At 42.1% G+C, this 13,387-nt stretch overlaps 2 protein-coding genes and 1 non-coding gene across 3 annotated transcripts; 1 reads left to right on the top strand and 2 right to left on the bottom strand.

The window, feature by feature from the left end:
- Window positions 1-31: 31 nt before the first annotated feature.
- On the bottom strand, window positions 32-113 carry TRNAS-GCU. The gene has a single exon. It is a non-coding gene; the product is annotated as a tRNA-Ser (tRNA).
- A 53-nt stretch (window positions 114-166) lies between these two features.
- On the top strand, window positions 167-1,255 carry LOC9636612 (probable carboxylesterase 8). Its single transcript, XM_002993964.2, has one exon. It carries the CDS (start codon window positions 167-169, stop codon window positions 1,151-1,153), a length of 987 nt encoding a protein of 328 aa, XP_002994010.2. The 3' UTR covers window positions 1,154-1,255.
- Window positions 1,256-1,395: 140 nt separating this feature from the next.
- Window positions 1,396-2,184, bottom strand: LOC9637032. Its single transcript, XM_002993945.1, has one exon. It carries the CDS (start codon window positions 2,182-2,184, stop codon window positions 1,396-1,398), a length of 789 nt encoding a protein of 262 aa, XP_002993991.1.
- Between the last annotated feature and the right edge of the window lie 11,203 nt (window positions 2,185-13,387).

The following is a 13,387-nucleotide window of genomic DNA, read 5'->3' as shown; positions in this document are numbered from 1 at the left end:
GAAAGGAGAAAAAATGGAAGGTTTAAGAAAGCGTCGCCTGAGAGATTCGAACACTCGCGGGGAAACCCCATGTACTTAGCAGGCACACGCCTTAACCACTCGGCCAAAGCGACATTAACAATGTGGATATTCAACGCTCCGTGTTTTAAATTCTTCGTCCACTGCGATGGCCAATTGCGAGCTGCTGGGCGATTTTGGAGGCATCCAGCTCTTCAGCGATGGCAGAATCGTCAGGCCCCAGTGGCCCGATCCCGATTGCCCTGCCGATCCGAGCTTCGAGAAGGGCGAATTTGGATGCAAGGACGTGATCCTGGACGAAGGAACGGGAATGTGGGCTCGAATCTTCGCTCCCAAATCGGCTACAGTGATCGACGATGCTAGCTTCACCGGTAAGCGCGCGCTACTCGTCTACTTCCATGCCGGTGGATTCGCTTCCACCTCTCCTGCTTCGATGCGATCCCACAGTATTTGCAGTGGTATCTCCCGGAAGATGGGGATGATCGTCGTCTCCGTCGCCTACAGGCTAGCGCCGGAGCACCGCCTCCCCGTGGCATTCGACGATTCTTTCGCGTCTCTTCAGTGGCTTCAGTCCCAGGCCCAGCAATCGCCCATGGATCGCGACCCGTGGCTCAAGAACGCGGACTTCTCCCGGATCTTCCTCATGGGCAACAGCTCCGGAGGGACAATCGTCCACTACATGGCTGCCCGGTCGATCCACAGGGACCTCTCGCCGCTGGGGATCAAAGGTCTGGTTTCAGTGGCTCCATTCTTTGGCGGCGAGGAGAGATCCAAGTCCGAGATCCAGTCGCTGGTCCAGCCCGACCTTCTCACACTCGCCCATTGCGATACTCTCTGGCGATTTTGTCTCCCCGAGGGTGCCAACCGCGACCATGGTTACTGCAGAGTTCCGAGGGCCGAGGAGATCGCCAAGATCGATCCAATGCCGCCATTGCTGGTGGTGGTGGGAGCTGGAGACGTGCTCTACAGCCGCGTAGTGGAGTACTACGAAGAGCTCCGGAAAGCTGGGAAGGATGCAAAGCTTGTAGAATATCCAGATCGAGGCCATTTCGTGCTGTTTCCAGAGGTCGAGGGAGAAATGGAGTACTCGTACGGAGAGATGATCCAGTTCATGAACAAGTGCTCCAGCCTTTGACTTAATTAATCTATAGTTTCTCCCAATAATCAGGTTTAAACTCTTATTTTTGGTAGGGTTGCCTTATTTAGTATTATTTATTAATCCATTTGATCAATAATTAGTACCTTAGCGTTTTAAAAAATCTATAAATTATAATACAACAATTAATTTAAATAAATAACAACTGTAAATGCCATCCTTAACCAAAGGCATTTATTTTTCATTTATAATATGAGAAGAAATTGTTTCAAAAACATTGATCACATGAAAAGCTCGTAGGTAGAAATACCTCGCTTTCCCACACTAGCTTTCGATGCCTGCGCAAATCCCAGAGTTCTAGCGCCCGGCAAGTAGCTCGTAAGATCTTGCAAGCTCTTCCCCAGGCAAGAAACATCACGCTCCGGCCACGACACGAGCAATCTCGCGCGCAGAGATTGCATCTGGCAGTAGCTCAGCACCGCGGCCGCCGGCCCATCGATCAAGCTCCCCGACGGCAAGAACGGGGGGATTTGCTGCTCTCTCTTCTCGGCTCTCATCGCGTCGGTCTCGAGAGTGAAGAGCATCGGATCGTCCACCGAGAGCCTGGACCGGAAATTCTCGGCCTGGAGGAGCTCCATCGCGAGAATCGCATCCGGATTCACGGCCGCGAAGAGAACCCTGACCCACTCGTGGTATTTCTCGGGCGGGATCCGGTACTGGACGAGCGCCGCCACGATCGAGCAATCCCCGTCCAGAGCGTAGAGGCAGCAACAGTGATCCTCCGGCGATGGAGCAGCGATCGAGTTGCCAGCCATGGAGATTCCCGGCAGCACAATCGATGCGAGGAGCTTCTTGCCTGGGATGTGGTGGAGGAGGGTGCACGACGGCCGCGAGAAGCCGAGGAGGAGGAGCTCCGGGCGGAGGATTTTCGCCTCGTCGTTCCTCCATGCCACGAATGGCGCCGGAGTGGGGATTACCTGAGAGGGATCGTCGCTGAGAAGCTCCAGGTCTTCCGGATCGAAGCGAGACGGCGGCGGGAGCTCCGTGAGAGGATCGCTGTGCGTTGCCATTGAGGCTAAAACCCTAAAAATATTTTTAGGGTTCTTGTATGGTATATTCACTCATTTGAAAACCGGCTACATCACGTTTTTACATAAGTCTTTGCGGAGTCTTGAGATCTAGAACAAGTTGAAGATTCAAAGTCATTTAATTGAAAGTTCCAGTTTTTCTCCAATTCTCTCTCTTTTTTCCTATCAGAGACAAAACTGTCCTGCCCTGGATTTTCTTGACACGGCAGTGTTCTTCCATTTTTCTATTATTTTTCTGCTATTTCTCCAAGAACACCTTGGGCCCTAGCTTGGATCTGCGAACATTGATCACAAGATCTCCCAGTTATTTCTCAAGGTAAGTAGTGCTCCATTTCCGAACACTATGGGCGTCTGGGAAGAAGATTATTCATCGGATTCGCCACAATCAAGCAGCAGAGTGAGCTGCACGACATCTAATGATCAATTCCGAAGATTGGAATGCACGTATTCCCCAAGATGCCTTCCACCATGGCTCAGCCGAGGAATCCAACGTCTCTTCACTAGAAAGCTCGTGTTTCCCACTTCCAGCCCATCCGAGAAGAAGAAGCAGCAGCAAATCGGTCACTCCACTGCTCTAAACTTCCACAGCATACCCGAAGAGCTCGTAGAGCTGGAGCCATCTTCGCCGTCAGTGAGTTGCATTGGCCATGTCAGTGCTGGAAGAGGAAAACATGGCAGGATTATTCGCGAGAATAATCATTTCTTCCGGAGACCAGGGAGGATTCTTTGCATGGGAGGCAGAAACTCAATCAGATTAGAGAAGACTGGATCCGAGCTTCTCTCGTCGCAAGCGCCAACGTCTCGAGCTCCTGCCTCGGCCTTGAGCCCGGTCTTACCCGAAAATGGAGAAATTGCAAAAGAAACTGGAGCTAGGAAAGTATCCAAGTTGGGGATTGATCACGAGGAAACCCAGCGAATGAACGACTGTGGCACGCAAAGCTGCTGTTCTTCCTCAAGTGACAACTTGAGCCCGAGGCTTGAAGTTTGTCTATGGAAAAGGAGGTGCGTTCCTCCACCACAGCTGCTTAATCTCGAGCCATTGCATCCTATACCTTGCATTGTTAATCTCCCATAACAGACTTGATAGCTATCATCTATTCACTTGTGTTAGTTAAGATTTTGTATCAAGGTGTTAGAAACTGAACTTGCACCTTGAATCATTTTGTAGTAATTTGAACATTTTTAAAAAATATTTATAATAAATAATGTTTTCTTTGTATTTGTGTTTTATTTGTTAATAATGAACCTGTATTGATACTAAGAATTTTTTTTTTCTATCAAGTAGACATTAAAGTTTTTTTCTACAATTCATTTAAATAATATTAAAGATTCAATCAAAAGTCTATAAGTGTATTTTTTTTTCATTTTTAAATTATTTTATTTGTTTTCCTTTGTCCTTATCTCATATAAGCTTAATTAAGATAATGTGTGTTAAAACATTATAAATTAGGATAATCGCCGAACAAAATCACCAAACAAAGCTGTCCGACCGTGTTCGGCCGACCGCGTTCAACGGTGGTCAGGATTTTGGCCGAACACGGTTGGGACCAAGTTGTTTTAATGAAATAAGTTTTTTGTTTAATTCTATGCTTATCTGGTATTTACTACTAAATTTAATATGTTACTCATAACATATTATTTATATATAAAATTTTAAAAATTATATAATTTTTACAATAAATTTTTTCAGAGGAGTTATTTAATTTTTACTTTAATAGTACAAGAATTCTTCAATTTGTTTGAGGCATCTTTTAGATATTGATGATCACAATCAATTCAATAATAGAAAACCTTTGAAATTATCAAGATTTAAGAGTAAAATTAAATTATGATTTAAAGTTATAAATTTTTAAAATCTTATATATGCTAAATCCTTTTTCAATATATGTTGAACTAATTCTAATTATATTATCTCAAAGGCAAAGATTAAAATAAGAATTCTATTCTATAGAAAGATAACATTTGTAACATAAAACACATTACTATGTCATCATAAACTGCATTTTAGTTTGACAAAACTTAAATTAATATAGTGCGAACAACAGTTCAAATTTCTTAAATGCTACTACAAAGAAAAAAATTAAGTTTTAATGAACATAGAAGGAAAAGTTTTTTTTTAAAACTAAAAAAACGCATTATAAAGGTTATAATTCTTGTTTCTCCTTGAGAATCTAAAAAAGTTATTTAATTTCTAAATATAAATTTAATTTAATTATAATATTATAAAAAATTAATAACTATAGCTAATAAATAACAATGGGTGAACAAAGTGCTGCACACTAAAATTCTATAGAAGGCAAATGCTATATCAAAGAGTAGCAAAATTGTAAATTAAAATATTGTTAAAGGTAAAATTAAGTAACATTAATTAATTAATTAATTAGGTAATTAGGTAATTAATTAATTTGTTTATCTTAAAATCTACTTAAGATCAATTATTCATTACTAAATAATCATATAGTTAACAAATCCCAGCCAGATTCAAGACAATAAGATAAACAACATCTACACCATTATCCAATCATAATTTCACATAACATCGACCATGTATACTACTTGTTGAAGTTTGAAAACTAACTCTCCCAAAGTGAAGTGCACAAGCAAGAGAACCAAGAATGACTGCATCGTCTCACCGAACTTGCGATGCTACTAACTCAGGACACATTAGGAATGACTGGAAGGAGATATCGCGAGTCTAAGCCCTTCAAACTTCCCAGCTCCAACCGATCGAGTGCGCACGAATGGATCTTGAATCTGCTCGTCCCCATGCTGGGTGGCATCCCCTGGAATCACGACACAGGATCTTCCATCGTCCTTTTTACGTGCCTGTGCTTGGCGTCCAAGAGGCCACGCTGCGGGATTGACAGGCGGTCTGCCAATCCAGCAAGGAGGCGAGCGAAGTTACCTTACATGCTTTGGTGCGTGCTGCTGCTGCTCTTCACTACACGAGATGACCGCAGACCCACCCTGCACACGATCGATTATCCCCGGTGTGACAGTAAAACGTCTCTCACCTGCATTTCCTTTGCAGACACGCTCGGCCGTGTCAGCCGAAACCCATTGACAGGGATGCTCCAGTTTCGGATGGCTTTCTTGTCACCTGTAACTTCCACAAACCATTCTAAGAACAGTCTCTCTTGGTGGAAAGAAGAAGAAAACACGCACCGTCGCTTTCCGCAAGGAACCGGCTTGTACTGGGCCTTTGAAGTGCTCAGAGGACGAGATAGAGTCCGAGATGGAGCCTAAGACTAGATCCAAGATGGAGTCGAGGACTCCAGAAACTCCACCTAGTGTCAAACGAACAGATAAAGCGATCAGGAGGAAACACCAAGACGAAGAAAACTCACATACGATAGCAACGGTTTTTGTCAGTGGAAGCTCCAAGACTTTCTCCGATTCCGTTGTGCTGAAGGGAAGATTCTTGACGAGGAGAGCATGATCTCCTCCAGCACCTCCACATGGTTTTACGCCTTGCTGAGCTAATGAAAAGGACGTGCGTTTCTCCCAGAGCAAGACCCTCGGCAACGTCCTCAGCTTCTGGATCCAGAAAACTCACGTCTGGAGATCCCATAGCTTGGCCACCTGCGTCACGCAGTGATCAAACTGTAAGAGTTGAGTCAACTCTACACACCGTATAATCTGGCCAGGATTCCATGCTTGCGTATTGCCGCTAGACTCCTTTTTCTTGCGCTCCCACCTCCCTCTCTTGTTTCAGGTTCATGGAACGATCTCTAGAATCCCGGAGAGGAGACATGAAATGCAGGTAAGAGTCTTCCTTGGCCCTGCATAATACGGGAATTTAGTCCTTCAGAAAACTCAGCACCTCGTTGCTGCTTCTGGTAGCATGAACACAACATTTGTCACAAATCAAATGAACTTGGACAACTTCCCCATACTGGCCGAACAGGGAAACCAGTTCCTCTTCACTGGTAAAGAAAAACACGAGAAAACAAGATGAGGCTACGACGTTTGAAGAACACACCTCGTGGTGTATGCAAGGTTGCGCACGAAAAGCCTCCCGGTTACATTCTTCATTAGCAGGACGATCGACAGTACCACCTTGCTCTTGCGGCTTGGCCGTTTCCTTCTCGTCGTCACCATCGTCACTCCAGTCATCTCCAACGGAGCGGGAAGATCACGAGTCTGTGAGTCGCAATCTCGTCTCCATGGATGAAAGCAATCACCTCATCCTGCAAAATGCTTGTCATCTCTTGGCGCACACGCGAGAAGGATTGTATTGCTTACAGGCGCTCCAGGACGAGCAGCTGCGATGGGGGCGCAGTGGGTGAAGTGTGGCAAGCGCGCTGTCCTCTCTTTTCCCTGGCTTACATGTTTACGTAAGGATCTAACTTGATGCAATCCTCCTCGAACCAATGCAACCTCGAAATCCCCGTGGAGGTGATCCAAATTCACCAAAGATCTTCTTAACGAAACCAGCCAACCACATGTTCTACACGCCACCAGGGAATCCAGTTCTTGCTTGGACAAAAAGAGACATGCTCATACTTGCTATTCCCTTTGCTCTGTGTAACTTTTGTGATATTGTGTATGATAAGCTCTTTCAGCCAGTGTGCTCGGACTCAATCTGGATCGCGACGAGAGAGCGGTGAACTCCTAGCCTCATCTCCGTTAGACAGTCCAGCGATTGGCTGTGCAGAAGTTCTTCAAGTAAAGAGATATTCTTTAGAAGGCCTGAATGCTGTACGTAACATTTGGTATCTTTCTGTCTCACGTCTAGTATGTGCTTTCGAGGTCTATTTGAGACAAGGCGTTGCCTTTGATCAGGGAGGGTTTAATTGCAGCTTCACAATGGCTTTTCTTGTAAATTAGTGAACAAGTTCAACATTGAACATTAAATTCACAGTGATTGTGAATTTTTAGTGTATTAATTGTTTCAAATAAGGATATAATATTTATACATTACTTAGAATTGAATTTACTAAAAGTAACATAACTTTTGAGACAGCGGTGACAATAACTTATCTCGGTTGACAAGAAGGTTTAGAAGAATAAATCAACATATATGTAGTACTTTTCATTATCCCCTGTGTGAAAGTTCAGCTATATCACTTAATCTTGTCAAAAAACTTAAGCTCCATAGTTCAAAGTCAAAAATATTTTAGATTGAGGCCACTTGTAGCTGATCAATTGAAAGACTCTTCTAAGAGTATATTTCTTGGGATAGATTGGCTTCACAAGCACTCAATCGTTTGCAATCATTTATAGATGAAATTCTGTTAATAATAAGCTTTACAAGGCAAAAAGTTTAACCACACTGGTCAAAGCATGATGAAAAATTGTCTATGGCGCTGAGGTTTTAGGATCCATCACGATGGCATTGTAAGCAGCACTAACAGTCCTCTCAACTCTAATCTTACAGGGAAGCATCCCCAATTGGAAACATCTGGAAAAAATGGCATTGTGTTAATGAGCTCCTCGGCATCATTTAAGAGCGCAGCTCCTGCAAGAACACCGATATAGCAGCACTCGGTACTGTAGTCAAAAACCATAGCTTAGCTAACGTTTCTCGATTACCAGCCCAAGGTGGCAGCAAGGGAAGATAAAAAATCCCGGCTTGAATCCTTCTAGATTCACGACTTTAAGGAGCTGAATGGACATAGCACCATGTGGATTCTGGGCAAACAACACGATAAGAACGTTCCAGGTCACTATGTTTGGTTGTAAACGGCATCTAAACAATGCCCAAGCATTGTCCAAGTGTCCATTTTACCCGCATGGTCCTAATGCAATTCCATGGAACTTTTACAGTGTCAAACAAGCACTTTGCTTGGTATACATGCCCATATGCAGCGATCATTAAAAAAACTGTAGGTGTTTTTGAGGCATTGAAAGAGTTTGTGTAATTGATCGGTTTCACCGCACTGGGCGTTCGCTGCATTCTAAGATCATGCTGTGGCATTCTGTCGAATGTTTCTTTCGCTAGATCAGTGCAGCCAATGAGTTGATAAGTGTTATGACTCTCTGCTCATCCTCGCAAAGAACTTGTTAGTTTCCTAGTTAAATGACATACTCTGCTCAGCATAACATAAGATGCTCAGCATGCATACAACTGATGAGAAAAACTGCAAAAAAGAAAAAAAAACTCATCTAAACTGGTGGTACTCCACTGACTCCCACCAAATCAACTACATCTTGTTGCTCTAGGGCTTGGCCACTCTTGGCTCTTTTGCCATCGCTCCTTTGGCTGTTGCTGCTCCTCTCTTGGAGCTCTTTTGCCACTACTGGGGTTCTCAGCCAACTCTGCCGCTGCTATCTGCCGCCGCTCACTTGGCTGCTGCTACTCCTCTCTTTGAGCATCTTGGCCACTCCTGCTGCTGTTCTGCTTCTCAGCCTGCTGAGTCACTGCTCTGCTGCTCCTGGGCTTCTTGGCTGCTCTGCTGCTCCTCTCTTGGAGCATATTGGCATCTTCTACCACTCCAGGGCTTCTGAGTCGCTACTATCTGCCACTCCTGGCTGCTGGTACGGCTCTGCCATTGCTTTGTTGCTGCTCTCTAGGCTACTCTGCTTCTGCCGTTGGCATCTGGAAGCTTCTTCTTCTTCATCCTTCACAGGTCCTCAAGATCTCTGCTCCATTCCTGGAGCGCTCCGATACCATGATAGTGAACTTTCTTGCTCCATCAAGATCTCTGCATTGGGCATGCACAACGATCATAGAGTTCCATAAAATGGATCTTTTCTGAGCTATGATCTCGTTCGATCCGACTTTCATGCTTTCTTTATCTTGCCTTCAAGATCAAGAGGTTGATCACTCGGATCACCTCCGAGATCTCAAGGTTGCATTCAAGTTGAGAAAACATGTTTATGAAGTATTTCGGTTCTTGGTTTTGAGCTTTAGGGTTTTGCCTCCCACGCTAAACGTCAAGAGATGACAAGCTCACCAACTTACAAAGACAAAGGTCTGGCTGACGCTCAACTTCCGCCAGTCTCCGACTGCACTACCTCAAGAGCAAGGTCCGGCAGTGGAGTGACGATGGTGACGACGAGAAGGAAATGGCCATGCCGCAAGAGCAAGGTGGTCCTGTCGATCGTCCCGCTAATGAAGAATGTAGCGGTGACAAATACCTGGAGGCTTATCGTGCGCGGCCTTGCATACACCATGAGGTATGTTCTTCAAACGTCGTAGCCTCATCTTGTTTTTCTTTCTACCAGTGAAGAGGAACTGTTCGGCTAGTATGGGGAAGTTATCCAAGTTCAGATTTGCTACGGGTATGTTGTGTTCATGACCCTTGGTTGTGTAGGCCTTGAGCTTGATCAGCTTGTCTTCTTACTCGCTTTGTTGCTCGCTGATCGAGACCAAGCACTAAAAAACCATTTTGTAGCCGCAAGGAAGAGTTAGAACTTACATTACCGCGACTTTCTCCGCGACTTTTTCCATTTGACAGATTTGTCTCAGGCCCATTACGAGGTGAGGACGAAGACGACGGATCTTTGAAGATCCGGTGTAAGTATCAGTTGCAGATTACTTTTTTGTTAGTCGAGAGCTTATAGGTAGTAATTTTAGGACCAAGACGAAGCACACAGGCTTCTACTTCAACAAGGGACTGCTGAGACAAATCTGTCAAATGGAAAAAGAGAAAATACTAACTCGCATTACCTGGTAGAGCCTTTCAATCTTCTCGATCACCGTATTCGTCAGCCAGCTATAAATCCACAAACTCATCAGCTTCGCTTGAGGATTATCTGCACTACAAACAAGAACGAAGAATAAAGCGAAAGAAGTAAAAGCAAAGGAAATAAAAATCTCTAGAGCGATTCGAGTCCCCTGGAGCGCTCATTGTTTCTCCACCCTCAAAAGCATCTATTCCGGAGGCTTTTGGCTGAGCGTCGATGCCGCAAATATCCTCTCCACCGGAGCTTCAGCCTCGCTAGAGGAGCATGAGTAGAGTCCATCGCTCCTCCCGGGAGGTTCTACAGGATATAAGTTCGCCACCGCCACCGCCACCGCCACCATCGACTCCTCCGTCATCATTTACGCCGCCGCCACAACCACCTCTCTGCCATCACCATAGCTCAAGATAACTTCCACATTTGGATCGCTGTGGAATTGCAACAATGAGAAAACAGATGCAGAGTAATCACATGTTGATACACGAAGGAGGATCTTTGATTTCTTGCAACGCAATCCGAGCTCGCGTAAAGTTTAACATTTCTCGTTCAGAATTTCAGAGTGGCTGTGCTGCTATGGCTCCCTGATTTCTTTCGAATGCATTTCTGTTTCCTTCGGAGTTGGTGTGCGCTCTGCGTTATTTTTGTTGGTATCTAGGTAGGCCTTTTGTTTGTTGTGTGATCTTGTGAGGGAATTGTCTATGATCTTTTCTGAATGCTTGTCTGTGTTTGCCTGTGGTTGTAAGACCCGGTTTTACTGGATCTCTCATTGGTGGCTTCTTGCTCCCTGTATTTCTGTATGGAACTTTTTCCGCTTTCTATGTAGCAATTGCCTTTTGGACATTTTCTAGCTTGCTGTGACAGTTTTCTTCCTTGCAGATGATGCTCGTGTTACAGCTCAAAATCTTGGACAAAAATCAGGGGGCTAACTTCTGCGAACTATGCAAGTGGAAAAGTGATTGCCTTTGACGAATTCGAGGACTTGAGAGCCTATCAATTTGACGCTGTTCTTCAGGAGCTCTTATGCTTCAACCTTTGATGACCTGATGGCTCCTTTCGTTAGGTGCACGAGGCTTCTAAAGGTTACAGGAGTTCTGGGGGTGGGGAAGTCTATGTTTATCTGGTATGTTATTATCACACCACGCAAGTATAAGCACTGAGACATTTCTTCGACTATTTTATCTTCAGACCAGGGACTCTACCAACAAAAATTGTGAATTGTGCTTCCAGCTAATAAATCAGAAGTATACTGGTGGTACAAGGCCGTTGGGACACAGGGTCGTGGTATTTGCTTCTCCTGACTCTGAAAACATCAAGGAGGATACCAAGGAAGGAATGGTAATGGAGGCAATCTACGGGCTAGCAAATGAGATGATTGGAGCTGAAAAAGGCCCTTTCTCTTTGTTCAAGTTCACGCTTGTCAAAGGAACGGCGTCCAAACGTGTAGAGGTCGACTTGCCGAAAGTCAGTCCTGGAAATGGCTCCGTCAACCCTTGATACAAAGTTGTCCTTATTCAAGAGATTAAGACTTTACCAGGAAAAACTGAGGAGGATATCAAACAGGTTTGGGCACTGTGCCACGGGTGCTATTGCAAATGTCGGCGTTGTGCCTAGTGAGCAAGCCAGGATGCACTAGGGCTAACTTAGTAACTTGGTAACTCTTTGAAGAATTTCACAAATCCAAAAGCTTTTTGGGCTATGCTGGATTTCTTGTCCAAAACATTCAATTTATAAGTTTGGGATTTTAAAAGTGACCAAAATGAAAGTATATAATTGTGAATCGCGCTAATAACTACAAAATATTTGAATAAAACATATAGTCACAATTTGCAAAATAAAATATGAACTATAATTCTAATTTGGATATTAACAATTAATGTAAATGACATTTCTAACATCTTCTTTTTCAACTAAAAAATATGAAACACATATCAACTATGTATGCTTAGACAGAAAAATTTACATTTGCAAACACATAAAACCCATAGAAACTCATCTTCTTTGTTTATGATCAAAACATATTTTCTTAAGTTGATTTAAATAACCAAGGCATGCAAAATGCCCAAACTAAGGAAGGCTTACTAATCAAGAATTTCAGTTGTAAGGATCTTGCTTTTCCCATGACATTTAGAGATATATTTAAAATTTGAAAAAAAAATAGATAGAATCTAGGTTTCTGGACTAGAAGAAATTGTTGTTGCTTAAATTCACAACTTGGACATCTAGCCAGCATAGATGCTGCTTTTCTCTCTTACCCCACTCATTTGCTATATATATATATTTCAAACATTGCTGGAAAGAGAGAGGACTACGCTGGTGGAATTTCTAAAGGCTTCTATTCATTTGACTGATAAAGCCATGCAAAGGCTCTTATTTGAACATGTGAAATGTTGCCTATTATGTTGTGAGGCAAGCTTTATGATAAAGATCACAGCCAAAAATTCTACCTATGGAAACCAACCATTACTATACAAACTTTCTTTTGCAATAACATTTTGCAACTACTTGTCTAAAATGGCTTAACCTTAGAATAAGTAAATTTACCTTCTGATTGAACTTATGTAGCGAAAATAAAAAAGGACATAGGTGAGGTGGATAGCTCAAAATAGGATTGTTAACTTTTAATTTTACTATATACATGACAGTGGGAAACTATTATTTTTAATAAAGCACAACAAGTAGAAAGAAAAGAGTAAAAAGTTGAAGAAAAAAAAAACCTTAGTGTTTTTAAGCATTATATAACTAATGAGACCAAAGTACTATAACAGCTTTGAAAGGGAAGGTAAGATTAAAATAACTATATATATATATATATATATATATATATATATATATATATATATATATATATATATATATATATATATAGAAAGAATTCAAAAAACTCCAAAAGAATTATTTCTAAAAAATTTGATGAAATAATCACATTCTTTCCTATAAAAAGCCAAAGTTACTCTTCATAATTCTCAATAGAAACCTTAATTATGGAAAAATCCATATTTTATTGGTTAAACCTTATTAAAATAAATTAAATGGATAAAAAAGTAAAAATAAAAATATTTTATTAAATTAGATTTTATATATCGATATATAAGTTTAAAAATATAAAACTGTAAATAAAATTATATATAGCATTGTGAGGGATAATTTTCATTATCATGCACATTGCCTTGTAGTTTAAACAAAAAATTTGCCACTGATAAATTGGTCACAATAGAACTTAATATGATAGCATTTATTAATTGTTCTTGCTTCAACTATACCTCTGGAAGGAAGATTAATAGGATTTGTAAGATGAATTTCACATTCTCAATTTATCTTACTGTATAAGGGTACTAGTGCATAGTCACCAAAGTTGAGAACATTTACCCAAGTGAAATACTTTATCTAGCTTGTGTGGCTTTAGAGAATCATTTAGTTCTAAAAAAAAGAAATAAATGTGATGATACTAGCTCTAGATTCATTCTAAAAGCCTTTCCTAAATTTTTAGATTTTTAAATTTACTAATTAGGAATCAAAATCATATATTGGTGTCATTGACTCTAACTCCATCATTGTT

The sequence above is a fragment of the Selaginella moellendorffii genome, unplaced genomic scaffold (genome assembly GCF_000143415.4).
Source record: "Selaginella moellendorffii unplaced genomic scaffold, v1.0 SELMOscaffold_179, whole genome shotgun sequence".
In the NCBI taxonomy this organism is placed as follows: domain Eukaryota; kingdom Viridiplantae; phylum Streptophyta; class Lycopodiopsida; order Selaginellales; family Selaginellaceae; genus Selaginella; species Selaginella moellendorffii.
Note: the sequence above shows the minus strand (reverse complement) of the source record. Positions and strands in the feature narration are given on the sequence as shown.